This window comes from Polyodon spathula, chromosome 23 (genome assembly GCF_017654505.1).
Source record: "Polyodon spathula isolate WHYD16114869_AA chromosome 23, ASM1765450v1, whole genome shotgun sequence".
Classification (NCBI taxonomy): Eukaryota; Metazoa; Chordata; class Actinopteri; order Acipenseriformes; family Polyodontidae; genus Polyodon; species Polyodon spathula.
The window spans coordinates 2,531,785-2,552,100 of record NC_054556.1 but is presented as its reverse complement, the minus strand read 5'-3'; the positions used below and the strand labels follow the sequence as shown (position 1 = coordinate 2,552,100).

Sequence of the window (20,316 nt, the reverse complement as noted above, 5' to 3'; positions counted from 1 at the left end):
AAATGTAACAAAACATATGCAACTGTGCTTTACTATAATATATTTATATTAATAGCACAGAAAGCATCACAGTACAGCTGCCTGTTTAAAGTGAGTATTTGCTATTGTCACACTGTGTAGAGATGATAAGGAAGGGTTGAGCCTCCTTTTTTTTTTCACTCTTTTTCCAACCCAAATGCATTCCAGGTGCATGTGCTATAAACATCATCCTGTTGCCTCCTTGGATTATCTTACTGATGATGCAGGGCTTTCATTCAAACTCAGCCACCCCAGCAGCAAGGCACGTTTATTTGTATCAGGAAATGCCTGCAGTAGTTACACACCAATAACAAATTCCTTCCTATACACACACACACATTGGTCTACATATAAGTACAGTGAATCGACGACATCTGCAAAGGGAATACATTATTTTAATTGCTTGTAAGTTCTGACCACTTTTCCCCCTTGTTCAGTACTATATTTGTTACAGTACATATCCTCCTTTGGTACAGCTAAACTAACTGGTAGTTTATAATGCTTCTTAAAGCACCAGTATCCAGTACAGCACTAAAGACTCTTTCCCTCGTGGCTGTGCTGGTGTTTTTCAAGGTAGTCTGCCCCTTTGAAATTCTTGCCACATTCATTACACTCATGCACTTCCCTCATGTGAGTCCGCTGGTGTTCTTTAAATCTCCACTCCTCCAGAAACCCCTTCCCACACTTAGCACAGCGATAGTCTTGCGTGTGAGTTTTCTGGTGTCTTTTAAGATGGTCTGGTCGAGCAAAACTCTTCTCACATTCAGTGCAGGCATGCGTTTTCGTTTCCCTTGCGCTAGTTTGCTCCGTGCGTTCTCCTTTCAAACACTCTTCCCTTTTGGCACACAGAGGCTCCAGTCCGGGAGTGTGCTGGTGCGACACAAGAGTCCCTAGCGGAGTGAAGCGGTTTCCCTGCTCAGTGCTCACATTTCCTCCACTGTGCACCTTCTGGTGTTTCTTAAGATGCTCCTGCCGTCCAAACCTCTGCCCGCATTTAGTACAGACATAGGGGGTCTCTCCTGTGTGAACTCGCTGGTGTCTTTTTAGCTTTCCCTTCTCCCTGAAACACTTCCCACACTCCGCGCACCTGTATGGCAGCTGCTCCGTGTGGATGCGCCTGTGCTGAACGAGGCCTCTCGAGTCTCTGAATCTCCTCCCACACTCAGAGCAGCGATAGGGGGTCTCGCCGCTGTGCACCAGCTCATGCCTCTTCAGGTGCTCCGAGCGAATGAATCCCTGGCCGCATTCGGAACAAAGGAACGAGATCACCCTGGAGTGAACAAGCTGGTGTCTTCTAAGTTTTGCAGCCTCTTTGAAACTCTTCCCGCATTCCAAACACTCATAGGAGCTCTTCCTGGTGTGGACTGCCTTGTGTTTCTCAAGTTCCTCTGCCAGGCTGAAACTGTCTCCGCACTTAATACACCAGTGCAAGACTAGCCACGGGTGAGTTCGTAGGTGAGTTCTAAGGCGTCCCGGAGCCCTGAAACTCTTTCCACATTCGGTGCAAGGAAAGGAGGGGTCTCCAGCATGCACGTACTGGTGCCGTTTAAGATGCTCCAAGCGACCAAACCTCCTCCCACATTCACTGCAGTCGTACGGGGCCTCTCCTGTATGAATTCGCTGGTGTCTTTTAAGCTTTGAGGAGTCCCAGAAACTCTTCCCGCATTCATTACAGACAGGTTTTCCATGACCCGCCCCCTGGCTTGCTTTCTTGCAGGCTCCCAAGTCACTCCGCTCCTTTCCAAGCTCAGACCCAGCAGTCACGCTCAGTCTGTCCACACGGTGTGTCTGCTTCGTATGGCTAGCTAGCTCCTGCTCCCCAGTAAAGGACGCTTTGCACTGTGGGCATGGAAATGACTTGGCATCTTGTGCCACAGGCACTGAAGAAGTTAACAGAGGGAGAAAAGACAAGTTAGTGCAAAGCCCTCCATCATGTTTTGCTGATAAGAATTGTCAATATTAGTGCAGCACATTCATTCCTTTGAGTATTTCTAAGTTTCACAGTACAGTATGTGGATGAAATATATATGGCATCATATTGGAATTTAATTGGCATTCATAACTTTAAAAACTCTACTAACGAAATCTAAATAAAACTAAAAGGAACTATTTAGTTTGGATATTTTTATGTCATTGTGATGTCAAGTAGGTCAGTATGAAACTGATTTCTACACCCGATATTGAGAGGCGTCCTACCTGGCTCCACACACGAGACATCCATTTTCAGTCTTCTCGTCCTGTCTGAAAATGATAAGAAAAAGCGCTAAAGACAACACGATGCAAAAACTGAAACGTTATGTTAAATCTACACGCTGACCTGCACCCATCACGTTCAAATGACCAGGATGACGTGCCATATTGAAGCGGTGCGCTTGCTGACCGGTGAAGTTGTCGTGTTCGTCACGAGGTAGGTAGGTAGGTAGGTAGGTAGGGGGGTAGGGGGGTAGTCCCCAGGGGTAGGGGAGTAGGGGTTAGGGGAGGGGGGTGTAAAAACTGACGAGGCGCATGGGATCCAGATTACAGTAGCTTTCATGACAAAGTAGATGACATCGCATTTCAATATGTTGGGAGGATTACTTCAAAACTTAATGTAAAAATGTACCTTCTAGTTAAGAACAGACAGTTTTGAAAATCAGACACAAGTGTCTGCAGTTACACGTTCAAAAAAGTGTATTTTAAAAAATAATGCAATCACTGCAGATTTTTTTAAACCGTTTAACTTTCAATCTCAGCACACACTATTAAACACGGATTATTATCCCATTGCATTCCGAATATGATACACACTTTCTCAATTTACGTTAAACTTCTTGTCGACTTGCGCGGCACACTTGGCCCAGTACTTACCGTCCTGCACTTTTAATATAAACCTGTCTCGCTGGCCAGCAATATCCGAACTACATTAGGAGCCAAACACATGCATTCAGGGAGAACATATTATAATAAGAGACTGAAAAAACATGACCTGGCGCTAATCAGCAGAGCACGTCCCGTCTGCACAGAAGCATGCAATCCTGTGCATAGCGGAAATACCATTCGAAATGTTGACAGGCGCCTGTGCTTGATGGATGGTGCGATCGACCAATCGGTGTCTTCAGGTGAACACCTTAAACCAATGACATCCGATTTGTCCAACGTTGCCAGATCAGAGTTTTCCCCTCTACATCTAGAGGTTTTATGTATCTGCTCAGAGCAATCCAGAGGTAAGAAATGGATAGTAGCATTTTTAAAGGTAGATTTTTAATTTTAAAGGTTGTTTTTTTTCCCTGTCTGAAAACAATTTGCTCACTAAGATGTATTCATGATGTGCAAGTCCTTCCTTTACCAAGATGGCGGATGTGTTGTGACATCACGGGTCAACTCTGCACAGAATTTGAGTGAAAGGCACGGGTCAGTCCTAACACTTGTTGCAGAGGGAGAAAGTTCATTTAGTTGGAAGAGCCGTGTTTAAGTGTCGTACCAGTCAGTGGATACATATTCTGGAAAATCAAATACAAACTGCAATTACATTGTGTTGTTTTACAATGTAGCGACGTGTGCCAAAATAATATTACTGTGGGTTCATTTTAGAGGTTTACCAATTATACAAGCACAGTGCATTCCAGTGAATTGCATACACAATAATTGCATATTCCTGTTGACTTTTAAATAAAGTGAAGACCATTTCTTATGAAAATGACCATGCAGTGCCAAACAGTTTAATGCATTTACACAGAATAAGGAACATATATTTTAATTTAACCAAAAAAAGGAACATACATTTTCAAAAGAAATGTACTTCACAACTGTATGCAATTGTCAAATATACAATTAAATGTATAACACTCTATATGTTACTGATAATTGCATATGCTGGTTAACTCCATAAAACTGTTACAGTAGGCACCTGGACTATGCAATTAACCTGAATGTACTGTTATAGGATTTAATATGATGTGTTTCTGGTGTTATTTAAAGTTGGATTTCAGTGCTACTTGCCTGAATTGTCTCATAATAAATTCAGTATATATACAGGACATTTCACCTGCCTAATTAATTGTGTTTACTATTAAAACAACGGGAACTTGAGCCCTCGTACTAAATGTGTTTTTTTTCCTAGAGGTATTAGGAGCAATTCTAAAGGTTTTCTTACATTCATCTAAAGATTTTTGGGGGGTTCTGGCAACACTAGATTCGTCTCTCCTGAAGTCTGGTGCAGTACAGCTCTAGTTCCATTGAAGTAGTGACCATCTATGGTTACAAATTTACAATTCAATTAATGCAATAAAACACTCATTTAAAAAAAAAAAGTAAATGCATTGTAAACATTTTATTTTTTATACAGATTACCATGAGGTGCACAGGGTACAGTTCAGTCCAAACCACAGTGTTTCCAGTGCAGGGCTGTTTTGTTTGTTTTTGAGCAGCACATCTTGATGGCGGTCTTGTAAAACTGTTGTGGGATATTTCTCCAACACCTGTTACTAATCAAACACATTGTGCCATTTTTGTAAAACAGGCTGTGTGCAATGATAAAGGCTCCCACATGCTGTTTGCAACGATCCAGCTTCTACAGGCAGTGTGCACTGGTGTGGATTCCTTTTAAAGAAGCACTCACAGCACAGAGGTCTGGGAAGTGGTATTTTAAGATCATGAGGTACAGGTCTTGCATGGAGCCCAGGTACCCAGGTGTTTACTGTGTTCTAGTCTGCTTGTCTCATTTTCTTTCAAAAAGGCAATATTAATAAAGGTAGTAAATGCATACCTTCTCATAATTACACTACAGTTTTACAATATTGTGTTTATACTTATAACCCTGGGTTTTACAAATATACATCCCAACCCTGTGACTATATAATCATCTTGTGTTATTAAGAAAGGCTTCAGATTGAAGTACTGTAATGGTTAATGTGTGGAGTGCTGCTTCCCACACTGCGACCTAAAACAGGCGTTTTACTGAATCTCTGTGCTGTACACATCTCGCACAATGTGAAACGCTTCACAATACGCTGCCCTGTAGAACCAGTTTCGTATGTAAAGTGCTTTCTTCATACTGGACAATGACTAAAACCTCCGAAAGGGCTGCAGAATAGTTGCACACACTGACACAATGTGCGCTGAAGGGTATGGTCAGGACCTGAAGATTTTCTTCTAGGTATCATTTTTTGGGATCCGACAGGAACTTTTTTTTTTTTAATCTCTCGAAGTGAAATAGAAATGTTAAGCCTAGCCTGTAGCTTTTGTCTTTTGATAATTCTAAATGTGTAATTATTTGGTTCAGGAAGGTTTGGAATATCTGGAAGATTCCGAAGATTTTGTATGTTCTGCAACCCTGCTCCCCCCTGTTTTAAACACACAATCATGCATTCAGAGGATCTGTTAACATTTGTCTACTTGACTCAGTTTGTTGTTGGCATTCAGCTGAGGTCTGGTGAGGGTCGAGTCTACCTCCGCTTTTCACAATGCTTCCCGCCCCAACCCTGGTAGCACTGGCATCCAAACTGGGCCTCCATCTCAGCCAGTTCCCACTTGCCCAGTTGTCCCCGCACGCTAAACTGTACCCTCTTGGGACCCGGGTTCGACACCACAGCCCAGCTCCGAGGGTCCAGGTGCAGGTAGGTGGCTGAGCCACTGTCTTTCCTCTGGCAACGGCCACGCCCCGAGCACACAGAGTTGCTGCACAGGGTCACTGCAGCCGTCACGTTAACCAGGTATCGCCCCAGCATCCCGTCCACATACTCCTTCACTGCCTGGCACACCTCCTATAGAGAGGGGGGGGGGCGGTTAACCCAGCAGCATTCAACTTTCTTTCCTTCCTCATTTGTATTGCAATAGCAGCACTGGAATGTGTTGCACCTAAAAGTCCTTGTTGGACCGCTTTCACAACAATGTCATTCTCCTGTCCGGTTAGGATGAAATTCCCAAGTTGCTTCTTTGTACTACATCTGCAGGCTTATTTTGCCCTTTCACACATTCTGAGTCATTCACCGTCACAGGCATTCTCTACTGATTTTGCTAATCCTAACACTGCAAATCTGTGTTTCACGTACAGAACATGAAGACCTTATTTTGGTACTTCTAAAAGGTCTGCTGTTGGAGCTGAAGGAGATGACTGGGAAAAGCTGTGCCCAAGTGATTCTCCAATAAACCAAGTCATGAAGCTTGTGTCTCAGAGTGTATGTTACCTGTGACTGCGCGTAGTACGCATCTCCCCACAGCACTACTCCAGCTGCTCCCAGAGCGGCACTCTCACCAATAGTGTGAATCAAGTCCTCCTGCAGGAAACACATAATGATCAATCTGGTGATGTTCACAGTTTAACTTGGGTCAGGTGTGACAAGTAGGCCTTTCCATTCTTGATCTTTGTTCCAGCCCTGTTCTAAACTGTTTACTTTAACCAATGAAACCTCCTCAGACACTGAAATAGTGAACTTTTATGAACTTGTTTAAACCTGGAGTGGAATGGCCCTGCAGCCCCGAGACTGGACAAACCTGCTTTAGTTTATTCCCATTGTGCCTGCAGGGCCAGCACTGGTACATCTCAATAGTGCAAGAACTAACACCAAGAAGGACCTAAATAGTCCGTAATCTATACAATATAAAAACAATACAACAATAATACAATTCCAAAGAGTTATTATACATCCAAAAATGATATATCTGATAAGTCTAATCAATTACTGAACTTGAGGATGCCCCCTAACATCTCATTAACATGAGGAGTTTACATTAACTACACCATTCCCTTTACCTGTGTGAGGAATTTCAAAGTGTAGGTGTAAACAATGCGGGCGTAGGGCAGCACAGGAGGTACCACCTGCCCCGTTACCCTCATGGCCTCCAGCACCCGGTAGTGAATAAACTTTCGGGTGCAGTCAGCCTTGTCATGCAGGTCAGAATCCAGGTAGATACTGGGGTACAGGGCTGAGCTGGCACTCCACAGCCAGCCCAGCTCGTCATTGCGCTTCATCTCCAGCTGGGGGCAGCGTCCCGTGTAGTTGGCAGTAGAGTTCTTGTACTGGTAGTTGTAGCAGGCTGGGAAGCCATAGAAGCCCCACCAGCCACCCGGTCTCAGGCTGAGGCCAAGCTTGAGGGTCCCCTCCATGAAAGATTTCCCAGCCTCCTGGAACTCCTTCTGGGCTTCTTCTTCCACTTCACTGGGTGACCAGTCGGGGTGCTTCTGCCTCACCAGCATCCTCGAGCCCTCCCAGTATACCTTCTTCAAGTCCCAGTTACGCGCCCACAGGGGCCGCCAGCTCTCCCAGTCCACGACGGCCAGGCCGCTAAAGTCAGGGCGAGGGATGTACTTCCGGATATCATCCCTGACTGCCCGCAGGTGTTTTGTAAAGCTGCTGTTCTGGGGGACCCCCCCGTTGACTGGCTTCTCCGGGGAGTCGTAATGAGGGTAGAGCCCCAGTTTGTCCTTGTAGAAGATGGTCATGTTGTCTCCCATGAAGCTGTTGTTCTGGTTCAGCACGATGTTGAACAGACTCAGGTCCAGGTCCACGTTGTATTTTGTCATGCAGGGCTCGGTGGGGGCATTCCACACCGTCAAGAAGGGGGTGTTGGGGAGCAGGGGAGGGACGCTCTGTCGGACACTCACGGTGACCAGGACTGGAGCCCAGGCGCTGAGAAGCACCCAAATGCACTTCATTCCGTCTCACACCCACACAGATGCTCTTCTTTATCTCAAACCAGGTGGAGGTGCCACAGAGCATTTCCTCTCTATCATGGACCTGCTTCTTCGGGACCAGTCCGGCCAGCTGGTTGTGGACTACTCTGAGAGAAGCCTGCACACCCCCACCCCCAAAAAAAAAAAAAAAAAAAAAAAAAAAGTTTTACTTGTGGAAGCTTAAAATTTTTTTTTTTTTTTTAAATAAAAATCCCCAGAAATAAAAGATGATTATGATTCACTAAGAAGTACTCCACTCCATGGTACTGTTTACTCACTGCCTTTGGTTGACAGCAAGTCACATGTCAACTTGTTTGCTCACCAATTTACAATGAAGTGTAATTTCTATTGATCTCAAACAACTGATACAACTTAGATAATTCCTTAAAAGCAGCAGCATTACAGATATTTTACAGATCAACCTGAGAAGCGTTATTTATAGTACAGAAATTCACAAACAACTGTGAAACTTGGTAAACAAGAGGTATCTACAACTTCAGAAGTTTAAAAAAATGTTAAGCTTTAGAGTTCATCTTGACTTTGGATGTGGGGATAAATAAATGTGGACAATATATAAAGTATACATTTTCATACAAAAACTCTTGCATGCAAGTCTAAACACGTCTGTGATAAATATATAATAAACAAGCGCTTATAAAGTGGCACTGTATTCAGCTTTTCAAAACCCTACCTTCGTAGTCCGTTCTGTTCGAATACTTTCAAGAAAACTATTCAAAACACACTTAAACAAACAAATATGATGCCAGTGCAAGAGGAAATGGAAAACTGCACACACTAAAGTAGTCCTAGCAAAGTGTTTGTTTAAAATAAATCATACAATATATTAGTGGAGAAAAAAACCTTGCTTAATCAGCCAGGAAGTGAAAACACAAGCTCAAGCTGACTTCGACTCGGCAACATTTAAGGAAGTGTATAGCTACTGCAACAGCCAATGAAATTAGAGGGGGCGGGTCTTTCACCGATAAACACGTGACAGCGTCAACGACAGTTACAACAAAGAGAACAGACTGTGGTGTCTGGTTACATTTTTAAAACTGCAGTTTCCCACATTTACAATAATAATAATAATAATAATAATAATAATAATAATAATTTTTTTCAGATCTGTCGCAATTTATATGTGTGGGTTGCCATATCACAATAAACACATTAATTGTGAAAAGTTTTACAGGAAAGCGCTACGTTTGAGACGAGTTTATTAGTATCATGAAAACCTGCCGGTCTGGAAACATGTCACACTGCGGTTTGCTATTTCAGAAAGTTCAAATGAGGTTTTCATTTTTTCCACCTCATTGGAAATGAAAAACAAACCAAGAGGTTTTCTGTTTCACGGGATAGCACACTACACTCCGGCAGAAACTGTTTATATTGTAAGGCTGATGAAGTGTGGCGGAGACAGCAGTGCGCATTTATAGAAGTGTGCTATAGTAAAGTGTAGTTACGCATAGTTAAATCTTAGTAAAGCACTGGCATATTAAAAACAACATGGCAAACTATGGTCAATGCATGGGAAAACTGCAAATTTACTGTGCAAATGAACCGTGGTAAACGGAACAAAGACTCTTACATGGTAATGGTTTTGCTGTGCATTATACAATATAGGATACAGGTCCAGGGGCTAACAGTAATGTCTGCAATAAGACTCCCATTGCATAGCACAGTGATCCTTGCCAGGATTTATTATCTCACAGCCTGTGGGTAAGAAGCTCAGGTGTGTTGAGTAAAGTTCATAGACAACAATGCTATGCAATGGGTGTCTTATTTTCAACCCTGCTGTCTGTCTGATTGTCTGTCTGTCCAAACCCAGTGCAGGCATTGTACAGAGAATAACACAGAGCCTGTTAATGTTAGTGTTGGGAGCACTAAATCTACAGTATAAATCAATAGAGCCCTGTCCTTCACTACACTGACAGACAGATCCCACCCAGTGCTGTGTGCTGGCTTAGAAATGCAAGGGGTTTGGAAGTAACCAAGCTGTTTATCAACTTCAGGCCCCACAGAGATCTTAGGCTCAGCCAAATATACTCTGAGCTTCCTGCAGAGTCATTCTTACCAGAGGAAGCTGGGCTCAGCACTAAGCAGAGTGTCTCTGAGAATTTTCCATTTCAACTGATAATGCTGGCAAAGCAGAGCATGGGGGTAGCTGAAGCTTTCAGCCCAGCAGTTCAGAGCCTTCACACACAATTAATCAGTTTCTGTTGCTCTTATTTCATTTCCACAGTGAATTAAAAAGCAATCTGGCCCCTCACAGGGTCTCCTGTCAAAGAACACAGCGAAAACAGGGACATCTAGTGGGTGGGTTTGGCAATAAGAATAATTGCACAGTAAAAAGATGCTGAACATTTTTAGTTTATCTGTTTTAAAACTTTAACCCCCACACAACATTTCCTGTCCTGACAATGTATTGAGATGTTTAAAAAAATAAATAAACAAATAATAGGTGCACACAGGCACCTACAATAACATTCTTGTTTATTTCTTGTATTTTTTTTTTTTTTTTTTAAAGTATAGTAAAATTTGCTCCAAAGCTTATTCTGTTCCCATCAGTATTCTTAGTGGCTGTGCTGGAATAGCGAGAAAAACTCCTGTGCCGATTGATGGAATGCAAACGTGGCTTCAGAAGTTTTCCACTTAGCTGCAATTCTATCACATCCCAGTCATTAAAGACATTATGAACAGCTAACTACAGGAAATACATCCAGATTAGAGAGAGGAAACTAACCAGAGACAGGAGGCAGTTATTACCACATTAGGAGATGCTTGTGCTTTACAAGCAGTAACGACTGACTGGGGGAGTTCAACCAGTGAGGACCTGTGCTAGAAATAACTTTCCACACTGAAGCCCAAAACTCCAACCACTGAGCCACTCAAACATGTGCCTTCCACACTGCAGCTCAGCAGCTTTACAAATCTACTCAAAACCATCACTACGATCCCTCTCTTTAAAAGTACACCATACCAAGGCAGAGTAGTAAACCTTAGCATCACAGTGAAGCACAGGTAAACATGTTCAATCTCAGGTTGTCCCAGGCAAAGCATGCTTACATTCATGGCAGTAAACTTTTCCAACTGGCTACCTTACGTATGCAAACAAAATTGAAAGACTTGGTTTGCATGTGCCTCTCAAAAAGAGCTGTGTGAGGAAGCTTGTAATTTAAAGAGCAATACCCCCACCCTCCCACAGCATTAAAAACTACTTCAGTGCATCTGACAAGCAAGCAGCCTGCCTGTGGGTCCTGCCCCTGCTGAGGGTCAGAGTGCAGGGGCTTGTAAATCCAAGGGACCCTGCGTGTGCTGCTGTAGGCCTGGTTTAAGTTAGAAAACAAGGCATTCTCTGTTTTGCAAGCACAATAATATTGCTTTTGGCATCTGTGCATTCCCGTTACTGGAAAAGATCCCACAAAAAAAAAAAAAAAAAGAGCCCCCCATTAGGAACTTGTCCGCTAGAGGAAAAAATAAAAAAAAAGGAGCCGGGGGGGGGGTGGGTGCCCCCCCTCCGCGAGGAATGTTGTTGTGCACAATGGTAATCAGGTTCATTCATACTGTATGCATACACATTTAGTGGATTCCCGGGGGAGAAGGCTCTGAATTTTACCACCGGATATCAGTTTTGACAGAGTTCAAGCATTAAATTAAACTGATAAAAACAGTAAATTAAGAAGCTGTTTGTCATTCACTTCATTAAACATCCATGTTTTGGAGACTTGATAATTGCACCTTATTTAGGTGGCATGCTTAGGTCTTCGTCCTCCATGATGTGCCTAATTTAGCACCGGTGCAAGTAATTAAGATCATGGTTACAATGCAGAGCTAGTCTTATGTGTTTGCCTGATTGAACTATAGCAGCTTCAACAGGGTTATTTCATGTGTGACCTGCGACGCGGTTGAAGGTCTATTTCTTTGGCGGATTGGTGTGCATGTCGAGCCCTGTGATTCAGATATCAGTCACACACACACACACAGTAGCATTAGGTCTAGCTCTTTAAATCACACTGAAATAGAAGCATAGAAACAGCAGGTTAGTATAGGCTTGCAACTTTATATGATGACTCAGTATGGTCAGGGATCCAGCCATTGCTCTGGGCTGTAAATGACTTGGGTTTGTTTTGTTTAAAGCTACAACATTCTGCCCAGTCACCTAAAAGAACTTAAAGCAGCAATGTGCCACAATCATGATGAATTATACAAAACCATGTAAGCCAGAAAGACACACTCTTGCATCAGCTTGCAGCAATAGAGGGTTATACATTCATCACACAGATTAGCTTAAATATTAATAATATTATATGTTGCTTTTTTGGGGTTCCCCTCCCCATGGAAGAAATTTCCATTGCTTTTGCGGTCCTTGGAAAGCAACAAACCACCATAACAAAGCTGTATATCATCAATGAAAACATATTTAAGCACTGTATTCAAAACAATACAAATACAAAATGTTCATAAGAACACCTGCCATTCAAACAATAATTTAGATCAGGTTACATTTGCAGATCATTCTAGTTGGCAAAAAAAAAAAAACAATACAAATCCAGTTTGCTTTTCTTTATATATGATTGCACTCATAAATCAAGAATTACATTGCTTGGCATCAGGAGATCATGAAAACTGCAAAAACAAAAGTTAACAAAAATGTAAAAAGTTTCTTTAACTGTCAGTGACCAACTACCTGTGTTTGAAACAGCCTCCGTATGTTTTTAGAACACACCCCCAATTGTGCTTCAGCCAGCCTGTGAAAACCCAACGCCACGAATCGCTTACAAAGACAGCAGTGGATGTTTCGTAAGTGTTAAGCAAATCAGAAAGGGGTGAGCGTGTTCTTTCGCAAGCTGAGGTTTTATTTCACAATTGTGTTTTCCAGTTTGATTTTTTTTCGTCCTTGAAAATAACGTTAAAGCTAGCGCAGAAGAAGAACATGAGAGGCACTTGTTAAAAAACAGGCACACCCTTTGAATGTGGAAGAGTGGAGCGGCACATGCAAGTGGAATGTACAAAAAGGAAAACGGAACAAAGATTCCTGTCAAGGAGGTGGAATGTGCTTGAAGTCTTGTATCCAAGACAATAAACAGAGGGATGCAGAACAGGGAGTGGAGTCCAAATTAGCCTTGAGATACGGATTGACATTTATCTTTGGTTTATGTCCAGAGATTAACTTGTCTTTGCAAAGAACCTTTACAAACTCTCTCCTCCCTCTGATTTTTAATAAACAAGCTGTGGTTGAACTAGTTTCCAGATACACCCCTCCCTCCTTCAATATTATTTCCTTCTGTTTTTTAAAGCAAATATATTAAAAGGATTTGGATTTCATTTTTTTTTTTTTTTTTTTTACAATTGTGTATCTGAACATATTAGCAAAGTTTTAAAAAATTCAGCTGTGTTTACAAACTACCTCGTCTTTCTTTATTTCTGCTTGCAATCTGATTTTAGGACACAAATACTGTAAGTCAGTTTACACTGCCTGCAAGAAAATCACGTCTTGAATTAAGGTAAAGTGTGTATATACTGGTGGCACCGAGTTGAGGTATAGAGACTAAAGTTCTTTAAACCCTGGAAAATGACACTGTTCAGTGTTATCTTGAGAAAGTTGACACACAATGGCGTGCAGAAAAAGAAACAATCTTTGGATATTTCACGCTGCACTTCAGGATGAAAGCTATGGTCCACCAAAGTCTTTGGAAGAATGCACTCATAATTAATAATTGCGACTTATTCTTTGGCTAACGCATACTCTCATAGGTTAATTACCCTCCTCCGAAAGATACGAATTTGTGTCATGATTGTTTATTTACTGTTTTGGTTACCCCTGGACACATTGGTAATAGCTACAAATTAATTTATCCTTTGGGAAAGTTGTTACCGGATTAGGAATGCTGGTTTGGAGTCTCTAGAGAGTTTAATTTGTCCTTGACATGCTGTTCTTGTTGTTTCATAGCACTACTGGAGGAGAACCTGCAGAGCCAACACTGCCAGCAGGGTGGCGATGGTGGGTGTCAGACAGAGTACAGCACCCCTCTGGGCCCCAGCCTCCAGAACCCCGCAGGAATCCCCGCTGTAGCCACTGTAGCACTGGCAGATGAAGTCCCTCCGGAAGTCATCCCTGTCAGCGGAGCTCAGCTCCCCCTTCACCTCCAGGCTGCCCCCCTCCTGTGTGATCTGGAAGCTGCGGGCGTTCAGGTGCAGGTAGGTGTTGGTGTTGGGGTTGAGCCGCACGCAGCGCCCGTTCAGGCTGCACCGCGAGCCGCTGCAGAGCTGCGCTGCCGTCGACACGTTGAGCAGGTAGCTCCCCAGCGTCCCCTGCAAGGCGCCTTGCAGCACCCTGCAGCTAGCCTGCAAGCACAGGGAGAAAACATCAGCTCACGTGTTACACAGCAGACAGCCACTCAGAGCCTTGAAGTTCTACTAGGGAGAGGACACAGGCACTGGGAAAGCAAAAGATGAAGTCCAGTTCACTGCCAGGCAGCATGAAAAAATAAACAAAACAAGGCTGACGTCTTCGACAGGAATTTCACAAGCATGCAAATTGCTACATCATGTCTGGTACCTAGTTACCTAAAAAATAAAAAAATAAAAAAATAAATAAACAAACAAATAAAGACCAACTTACAGCGCTGCTGGCATGAGTTGCATCTCCCCAAAAGATAAGTCCGGCGGCTCCCAGAGCTGCACTTTCCCCAATGGTATAGACCAGGTCCATCTACCGAGAGCAATGAACAGGCATTTTATACAATCATTCTTCAAGAAAAGCTCTCGTGCATTTAGACAGTCTAGGGGTTTTACTGGGAGTCGAATAAGTCACACCAGTACCTCATTAGGAAAACGACAGACAGCTCAGGTGACCAAGTCATGGTACTACTCTGATATTACACAAAGACAGGCACGCTAGTGTGCTGAACTATGGCAAAATGATTATTCTGTATTTAGTTGTTGACAACAAACTGATGTTGACATGAAAATGTTACTGTAGAACTAAACTCCCCTGTATGTGATCAATGCCCTTTAAGGATCACTGCTCTTCTGCTTCCAGAAGGACTCTTGTTTTACTCAGCCAGCAAAAATATTTGCTGAAACGATCTTCTGAAATTCAAATACAGAGGAAAATAAACTCCACACCAACAACTCCCCAGTTTCAAAAAGTACAAAGAAGGGCATTTAAAACTTTTTAGAAATGTGGCTCTTCGCTGAAAGTGAGGGGGGCTGCAACCTGGGGAAAAAGTTTCCCCGGGACAACCCAGAACAGAAAAGATTCCATCCCAATTTCATGGCAGTGAGAGAGGGGGATTTCTGTGCTATCGTTACAGTGTGAGGCAGGGGGCGCTTTACAGGAAAGACACAATTGGCATCTCAAATTGAATTTGTAGTTAAAGCAGACTGCTAGACCTGCATTCAGGAACAGCTTTTAGAAGGCGGTGGACTGGTGGTACAGGACTATTTCAGAGGACAGTTAACCCCACGACAGCACAAGCCAAAAACAATGACCTGGCTAACCCCCACCCCAACCTAATTCAACCCTTCCCTTAAAACACAGGAATATGGGACATCACAAAAAGGAGATGAATTTCAGTGGGCATTCACAGAAATTCCTCATTGGTTTGTTTGCTAGCCATTGATTCACACTGTAGCAGAGGGTCATCTAGTTACAGAGATGTTCAGCAGATTGCTCCACACCCAACCATGGACAAGCAGGTGAAACACTAGTGAGTACAGAGACATCAGCCAGCGGGTTTGCACATGATGTCCCTGAAGTGCAGCAGCACTTCTAATGATATGAACTGATGGCAGGAGACCACAAACAGAAACTTGTGATTAGAACCATAAATACAACCCCATTTCAAAGAATACTGGCGATTTCAGGAAATGGATCAAGTTTTTTTTTTTTTTTTTAAATAGTTCTCCAGTACATTCTGTCAATTTTTAAACATCTATTTATGAAGTTGCAGAGGTATACATCCATAAGTTACTTCATTAGTAAGTCAGTTTATATAAAGTGTACAATCCCCAATTTATATATATACACACACACACACACACACACACACACACACACACACAGTTCAGAAGTCTGACCCCAGTCTCACCTGAGAGAGCAGCTCCAGCCCGTTAGAGTAGGTAGGCCGTGTGTAAACGAAGACCGGCCGTGCCAGCCCCTCCCCGACAGACGCCAGCCTTATGCCCTCCTTGACCCTGTTGCGCACAAACTGCCGGCCGGACTCACTGGAGCGCAGCACAGTGCCCATGTAGATGGAGGGGTAGAGGGCTGTGCTCTCCTCCCACAGCCAGTCCAGCTGGTCGTTACGACTGATCTCCACGTCAGGGCAGCGGCCAGTGTAGTCCTTCAGGCTGTTCTTGTAGTCGTGGTTGTAGCAGTCAGGGTAGAGGTAATAGCCCCAGAGCCGGTTGGGCCGCAGGCTCTTGGCCGTCCTCAGGGTCTCCAGCATGAACTGCTTGGCAGAGGCTTCAAACTCTACTTGGGCCACCTTGTTCACCTGTTCCTTGGACCAGCCGGGGTTCCTCTGGGCGATCATTGAGCGCGAGATGTTACGGTAAACGTCCTTGGTGTCCCAGTTACGGATCCACAGGGGCCTCCACTCCTCCCAGTCGATCACAGCCAGACCACTGGACTGGGCATCTCGGATGTATTTGTCCATCCCTTCTGGCATCTTTTCCAGGTGTTCTCGGAGGCGGGCGAGCTGGGGTATCCCCCCGTTGACAGGCTGCCCTTTCTCGGTGTGATAGGGGTAAAGCCCCAAGCGGTCATTGTAGAAGATGGTGAGCTTCTGCCCCACGAAGCCCTCGTTGGGCGAAGCCGTGACCTGGAACTGTTTTAAATTGAGCGTCACCCCGTAGCGCGGTCTGCAGTCCTCAGTGGGTGCATTCCAGACCAAGGCAAAGGGCTTTTCAGAGAAGATGGGGTAACTGGTTGGCTTCAACCTTTCACTCCAGCAGCATGCCCAGAGCTCCACCAGCAAGAGGAGACAAATTCTAAATGACATCTTTTTTCCCACCCTCTCTTCTTTTTTCTTTTTAAGCTAGGTGGTAGGCACTTAACAGTAACAGCAATACGTTTATCTAAAAAGATGGTAAATAAGAGAAAATATTTGTAACGTTTAATCTAAAACTTTTACACACAGTATTCTTGTGCGGAGTCTGTTTGTTGTTACATAAAATAACAGTACACATTTTACACTGGATCAAAATCTTAGCAAACCAGGCTTGATAGGAGGTCTATATAAAAACTTAAATGGGAAGATTAGCCACTATTGCCAGGCACTCCCAATTTCTAAAACTTCCAGTTCATACCCATGATCGCAAAAACATGCTTGAGACAGGGGCACAGCCCTCCTGCTGAACACACCACAGACCTGCCCTTGCTGGATTTCAATGCAAGAACTAAAACCCATCTACACCTGTTGCAAGGATGGAAATAAGACTCCCACTGCATACCAGTTTGATCCATTCCTGGCTTTGTAAGCCACACCTGAGCTTATTGACATGCTGGAGCTAATCAAGTACATGTTAAAACCTGGAGTGGGTGAAACTGTTATGTAAGAGGAGTCTTACCACCATCCCTGCACTGTACCTCTCGCTTTACTTCGCAACAGACACTTGCATGCAATAATATGTTTTATATCAAGAGATAGCAGCCCGAACTACCAGCGTCACAGCTTGTCAAGTTTCTATCCATCTACGACAGCAGTAGCAAGACTTTAAAGCAGGGGCCTCGAACCCTGGTCCTGCCGAGCCCCTATCCTGCGGGTTTTCTAGGAGTCTTAAAGCATCGGAGCAAAACATGTGGAACACCTGTTAATCTTGACTAATTAAGCCAATAATTGGTGCAATTAAGTAACAGAGAACTTGATTGAAACAAAAACCAGCAGAGCCATTAGCTCTCCAGTACCAGGATTGGAGTCCCCTGCTTTAAAGTAAAATGAATGAAAAGCAAGCTCTCAAAGTGTCTGAGCAGCAGTCCCCCCTCCACCTTTGCTATAAAAATAAGCAGCTTGATTAAGCTTGCAAGCAGAAAGGTATGCTTGCTTTAAAGATTAAAACTAAAGAATGCAAACCAATCTAAACCAGGGACTGCATGCATACAAAAAATACCTATAGGGTGGTGTAGTCAATACTTAAACACAAACCTCTTGCAAATTGCGTGCTTTTGTTTTAATGATTAATTGACCATCGTCAACCAACATTTGGTTTCAAAGTAACAAGTAGCGTAATAACTTATAAAATGCGGAGTTCGGGCAGTTACAGCCAGTGCGATCTTGTCAGTTGATTAGCACTATGTTGGCGCACACGGCGGTATACGCATAAAACACACCTGTCCCGACAAACATACACGACACTGGACCGCTAGACCACACAGGAGCTAAGCGTCCTAATAAATCAGCCACATTAAGTAAATCAACGGTTGCAACTTGGCTACAATTCCGCTTGCAGTACTTTGAAAAACTACTTGTGAAATCAACTGTGCAGCGCGCTCTTAATCAAAACAGGACCATTGCTTCCCACAGCGCTCCAAATTAAACAAACGTACAATACATTTTCAGTGTGCGTTACCTTAAAATGTGAAAATAAACGGGCATGCAGCTTGCTCGGCCACTGGAAACGATGACCTGGAATAAGAAACATACCCCGTGGAAAAATCGGCGACTATGAACCAAACTCGACACGAGTCATGAAAAAAAAAAAAATTACTAACAAAACTTCGTTATCACCATACCCCGGCGCGTAGTATCCCTCCTTGTAACTTGTATATGTTTTTTTTATAAACGTGCTGGTACTCTAAAGTTTTGTTGTTTTGTTTTTAATTCGTGTATTTAGTCCAAACCACATGCTCAGACTTGACAAAAAATGCTCTAGCAAAGTGCGCACAGCCAGGCTTTTATTAAACGGCACGCTAAAAATGCAAGACTCCAGTTTCGGCACGTTTCATAAGAAGGAACGGGTGGAGTTGGCAGTGACGGAGCATAGATAAGAGTTAGAGTGAAGTGTATCTGGTGTGGATATCTGGAAAAAACCCAGAAGTGGCTCTTCTAAGAGAAGACGTTGACTTTTAAATGATAACATATAAACGGTTTTGTTGGCTGTGTATTGTTTATTATAACCCCCACCCCGTTTCATTTTGGTAGCATCCACAGGCAGCACGCGCTCCCTGCCGTGAAGGAAAATTATTGCAAACTTTTTACAGTCAGAATGCATTAACTTTAACACTGGCAGCTTTCTGATGATTGTAACCCGTAAACAAAGAAAACGGCCGTGTAATACCAAATCTGTTATGGTACTGATAATATCAGTCGTATGGTGAAATATATATATATATATATATATATATATATATATATATATATATATATATATATATATATATATATATATATATGTATATGTAAACCGTTACAATCTGGAACTGATTTTTTCAATTATTATTTGAGGAGAATTACATTAGGAATCTCCACCCTTCTCTTCCGGTTTATGTGGCAAATTCAATTTCCCACAAAGGAGGAAGTGAAAAAAAAAAACTTAAGGATCTGAGTTATATATATTCAGTTACAAGAAAAAGCTACAAGAACAGTTACAAGAAAAAAGCTTGCAACATTTAATTTTGAATACATCGATATTTGAGACTGGAAGTCTGGATCCCCATTTGTAAATATAATTACTTTCTTTCTTACTAATGCTATAAAAACTGTATTTTTCCAGTTAGGGTAAGAAAATCTTCCCTGATAAATGTGACCCTGGGGTTAAAATCACTGGAACGACACAGAGTCCTTCCAAGTCGTTGCTATGACAACCTCTCTGCCCTGAGGAATGTATGTACTCAGCGCTCTGAAAGCATGGAGGCACGATGCTGGCTGGCATCTGTTTATTTATTTTAACCTTTATTTAACCTGCAGGTTGTGTTATCACACAGGTAGAGGCTGTGCTGTCAAGTGTTTTGTAAAAAGCTGGTTTCACATCTTGGCTTTTGTAAACCATAAGCTGTAACAGACTGACTGACCAGCAGCAGTTGAAAGATATGGGATATTCTCTGGCATCTTGTTTGTTTTATTGGAGTGGGGCAGCACAGTACACTTCCACCCTGCACTAAGAGTAAATAACGCCTTTCCTTCCTTTGTTGTCACTTTTTAATGTTGACTCGCCTGCCGATGTCATTCGACAAGGGAATGGCTGCATCCTGTTCTGACGGTAGCTGCCTCTAACTGATTCCGTTCTTGGGAGTTTCAGCCAGGAAATAAGGACAATGGGGGCCCCTCTGATTGTTATCACACCGCACAGGCAGTGGTGTGGCGTGGGGGTGGTTATAGAGGTTACTGGACGTCCTCTGCTTCTCTACAACTCGAGGACTCCTAGTTTTTAGTCACAGGATTATTTTTTCCCTGTACCCAGATCTAGTTTGGAGGAGGGGGGAAAAAACACAAAAAAGTGCTACCATCAATCAAAATGTCTACTCATCACACAGTGCTTTATAAAGTGAGTACATTATAGGAACAGCAGGAAAGTTCAAGGACAAACTGCATTTCTGGCAACTATGTAGTAGCCACCTGAACTTATCAGCTAGTACTTTGAAAGAGGGAGATCAGCCTTAAATAAGCATTCACAGCACCTTTGGTGATGGCCGATCTGATGTG

At 43.1% G+C, this 20,316-nt stretch overlaps 3 protein-coding genes across 5 annotated transcripts; all 3 read right to left on the bottom strand.

The window, feature by feature from the left end:
- Positions 1 to 35: 35 nt before the first annotated feature.
- LOC121298083 (zinc finger protein 501-like) lies at positions 36 to 4,434 on the bottom strand. The gene is made up of 5 exons (XM_041224888.1): positions 4,348 to 4,434; positions 4,151 to 4,248; positions 2,866 to 3,497; positions 2,215 to 2,259; positions 36 to 1,898 (listed from the first exon to the last, which is right to left on the bottom strand). Exons 4-5 carry the CDS (start codon positions 2,237 to 2,239, stop codon positions 550 to 552), a joined length of 1,374 nt encoding a protein of 457 aa, XP_041080822.1. The 5' UTR covers positions 2,240 to 2,259; positions 2,866 to 3,497; positions 4,151 to 4,248; positions 4,348 to 4,434; the 3' UTR covers positions 36 to 549.
- Positions 4,309 to 7,712, bottom strand: LOC121298084 (hyaluronidase-1-like). Its single transcript, XM_041224889.1, has 3 exons — positions 6,749 to 7,712; positions 6,183 to 6,272; positions 4,309 to 5,759 (listed from the first exon to the last, which is right to left on the bottom strand). The coding sequence occupies exons 1-3, from the start codon at positions 7,649 to 7,651 to the stop codon at positions 5,442 to 5,444; spliced, it is 1,311 nt and encodes a 436-aa protein (XP_041080823.1). The 5' UTR covers positions 7,652 to 7,712; the 3' UTR covers positions 4,309 to 5,441.
- Positions 7,713 to 12,069: 4,357 nt separating this feature from the next.
- LOC121298022 (hyaluronidase-2-like) lies at positions 12,070 to 18,705 on the bottom strand. 3 transcript variants are annotated; one of them, XM_041224737.1, is made up of 5 exons: positions 18,408 to 18,705; positions 18,245 to 18,300; positions 15,763 to 16,753; positions 14,292 to 14,381; positions 12,070 to 14,014 (listed from the first exon to the last, which is right to left on the bottom strand). In XM_041224737.1, exons 3-5 carry the CDS (start codon positions 16,675 to 16,677, stop codon positions 13,622 to 13,624), a joined length of 1,398 nt encoding a protein of 465 aa, XP_041080671.1. In that variant the 5' UTR covers positions 16,678 to 16,753; positions 18,245 to 18,300; positions 18,408 to 18,705; the 3' UTR covers positions 12,070 to 13,621. The 3 variants fall into 3 exon arrangements, with proteins under 3 accessions (XP_041080671.1, XP_041080669.1, XP_041080670.1); XM_041224735.1 differs by having other exon boundaries at positions 18,245 to 18,705; XM_041224736.1 differs by lacking the exon at positions 18,245 to 18,300.
- Between the last annotated feature and the right edge of the window lie 1,611 nt (positions 18,706 to 20,316).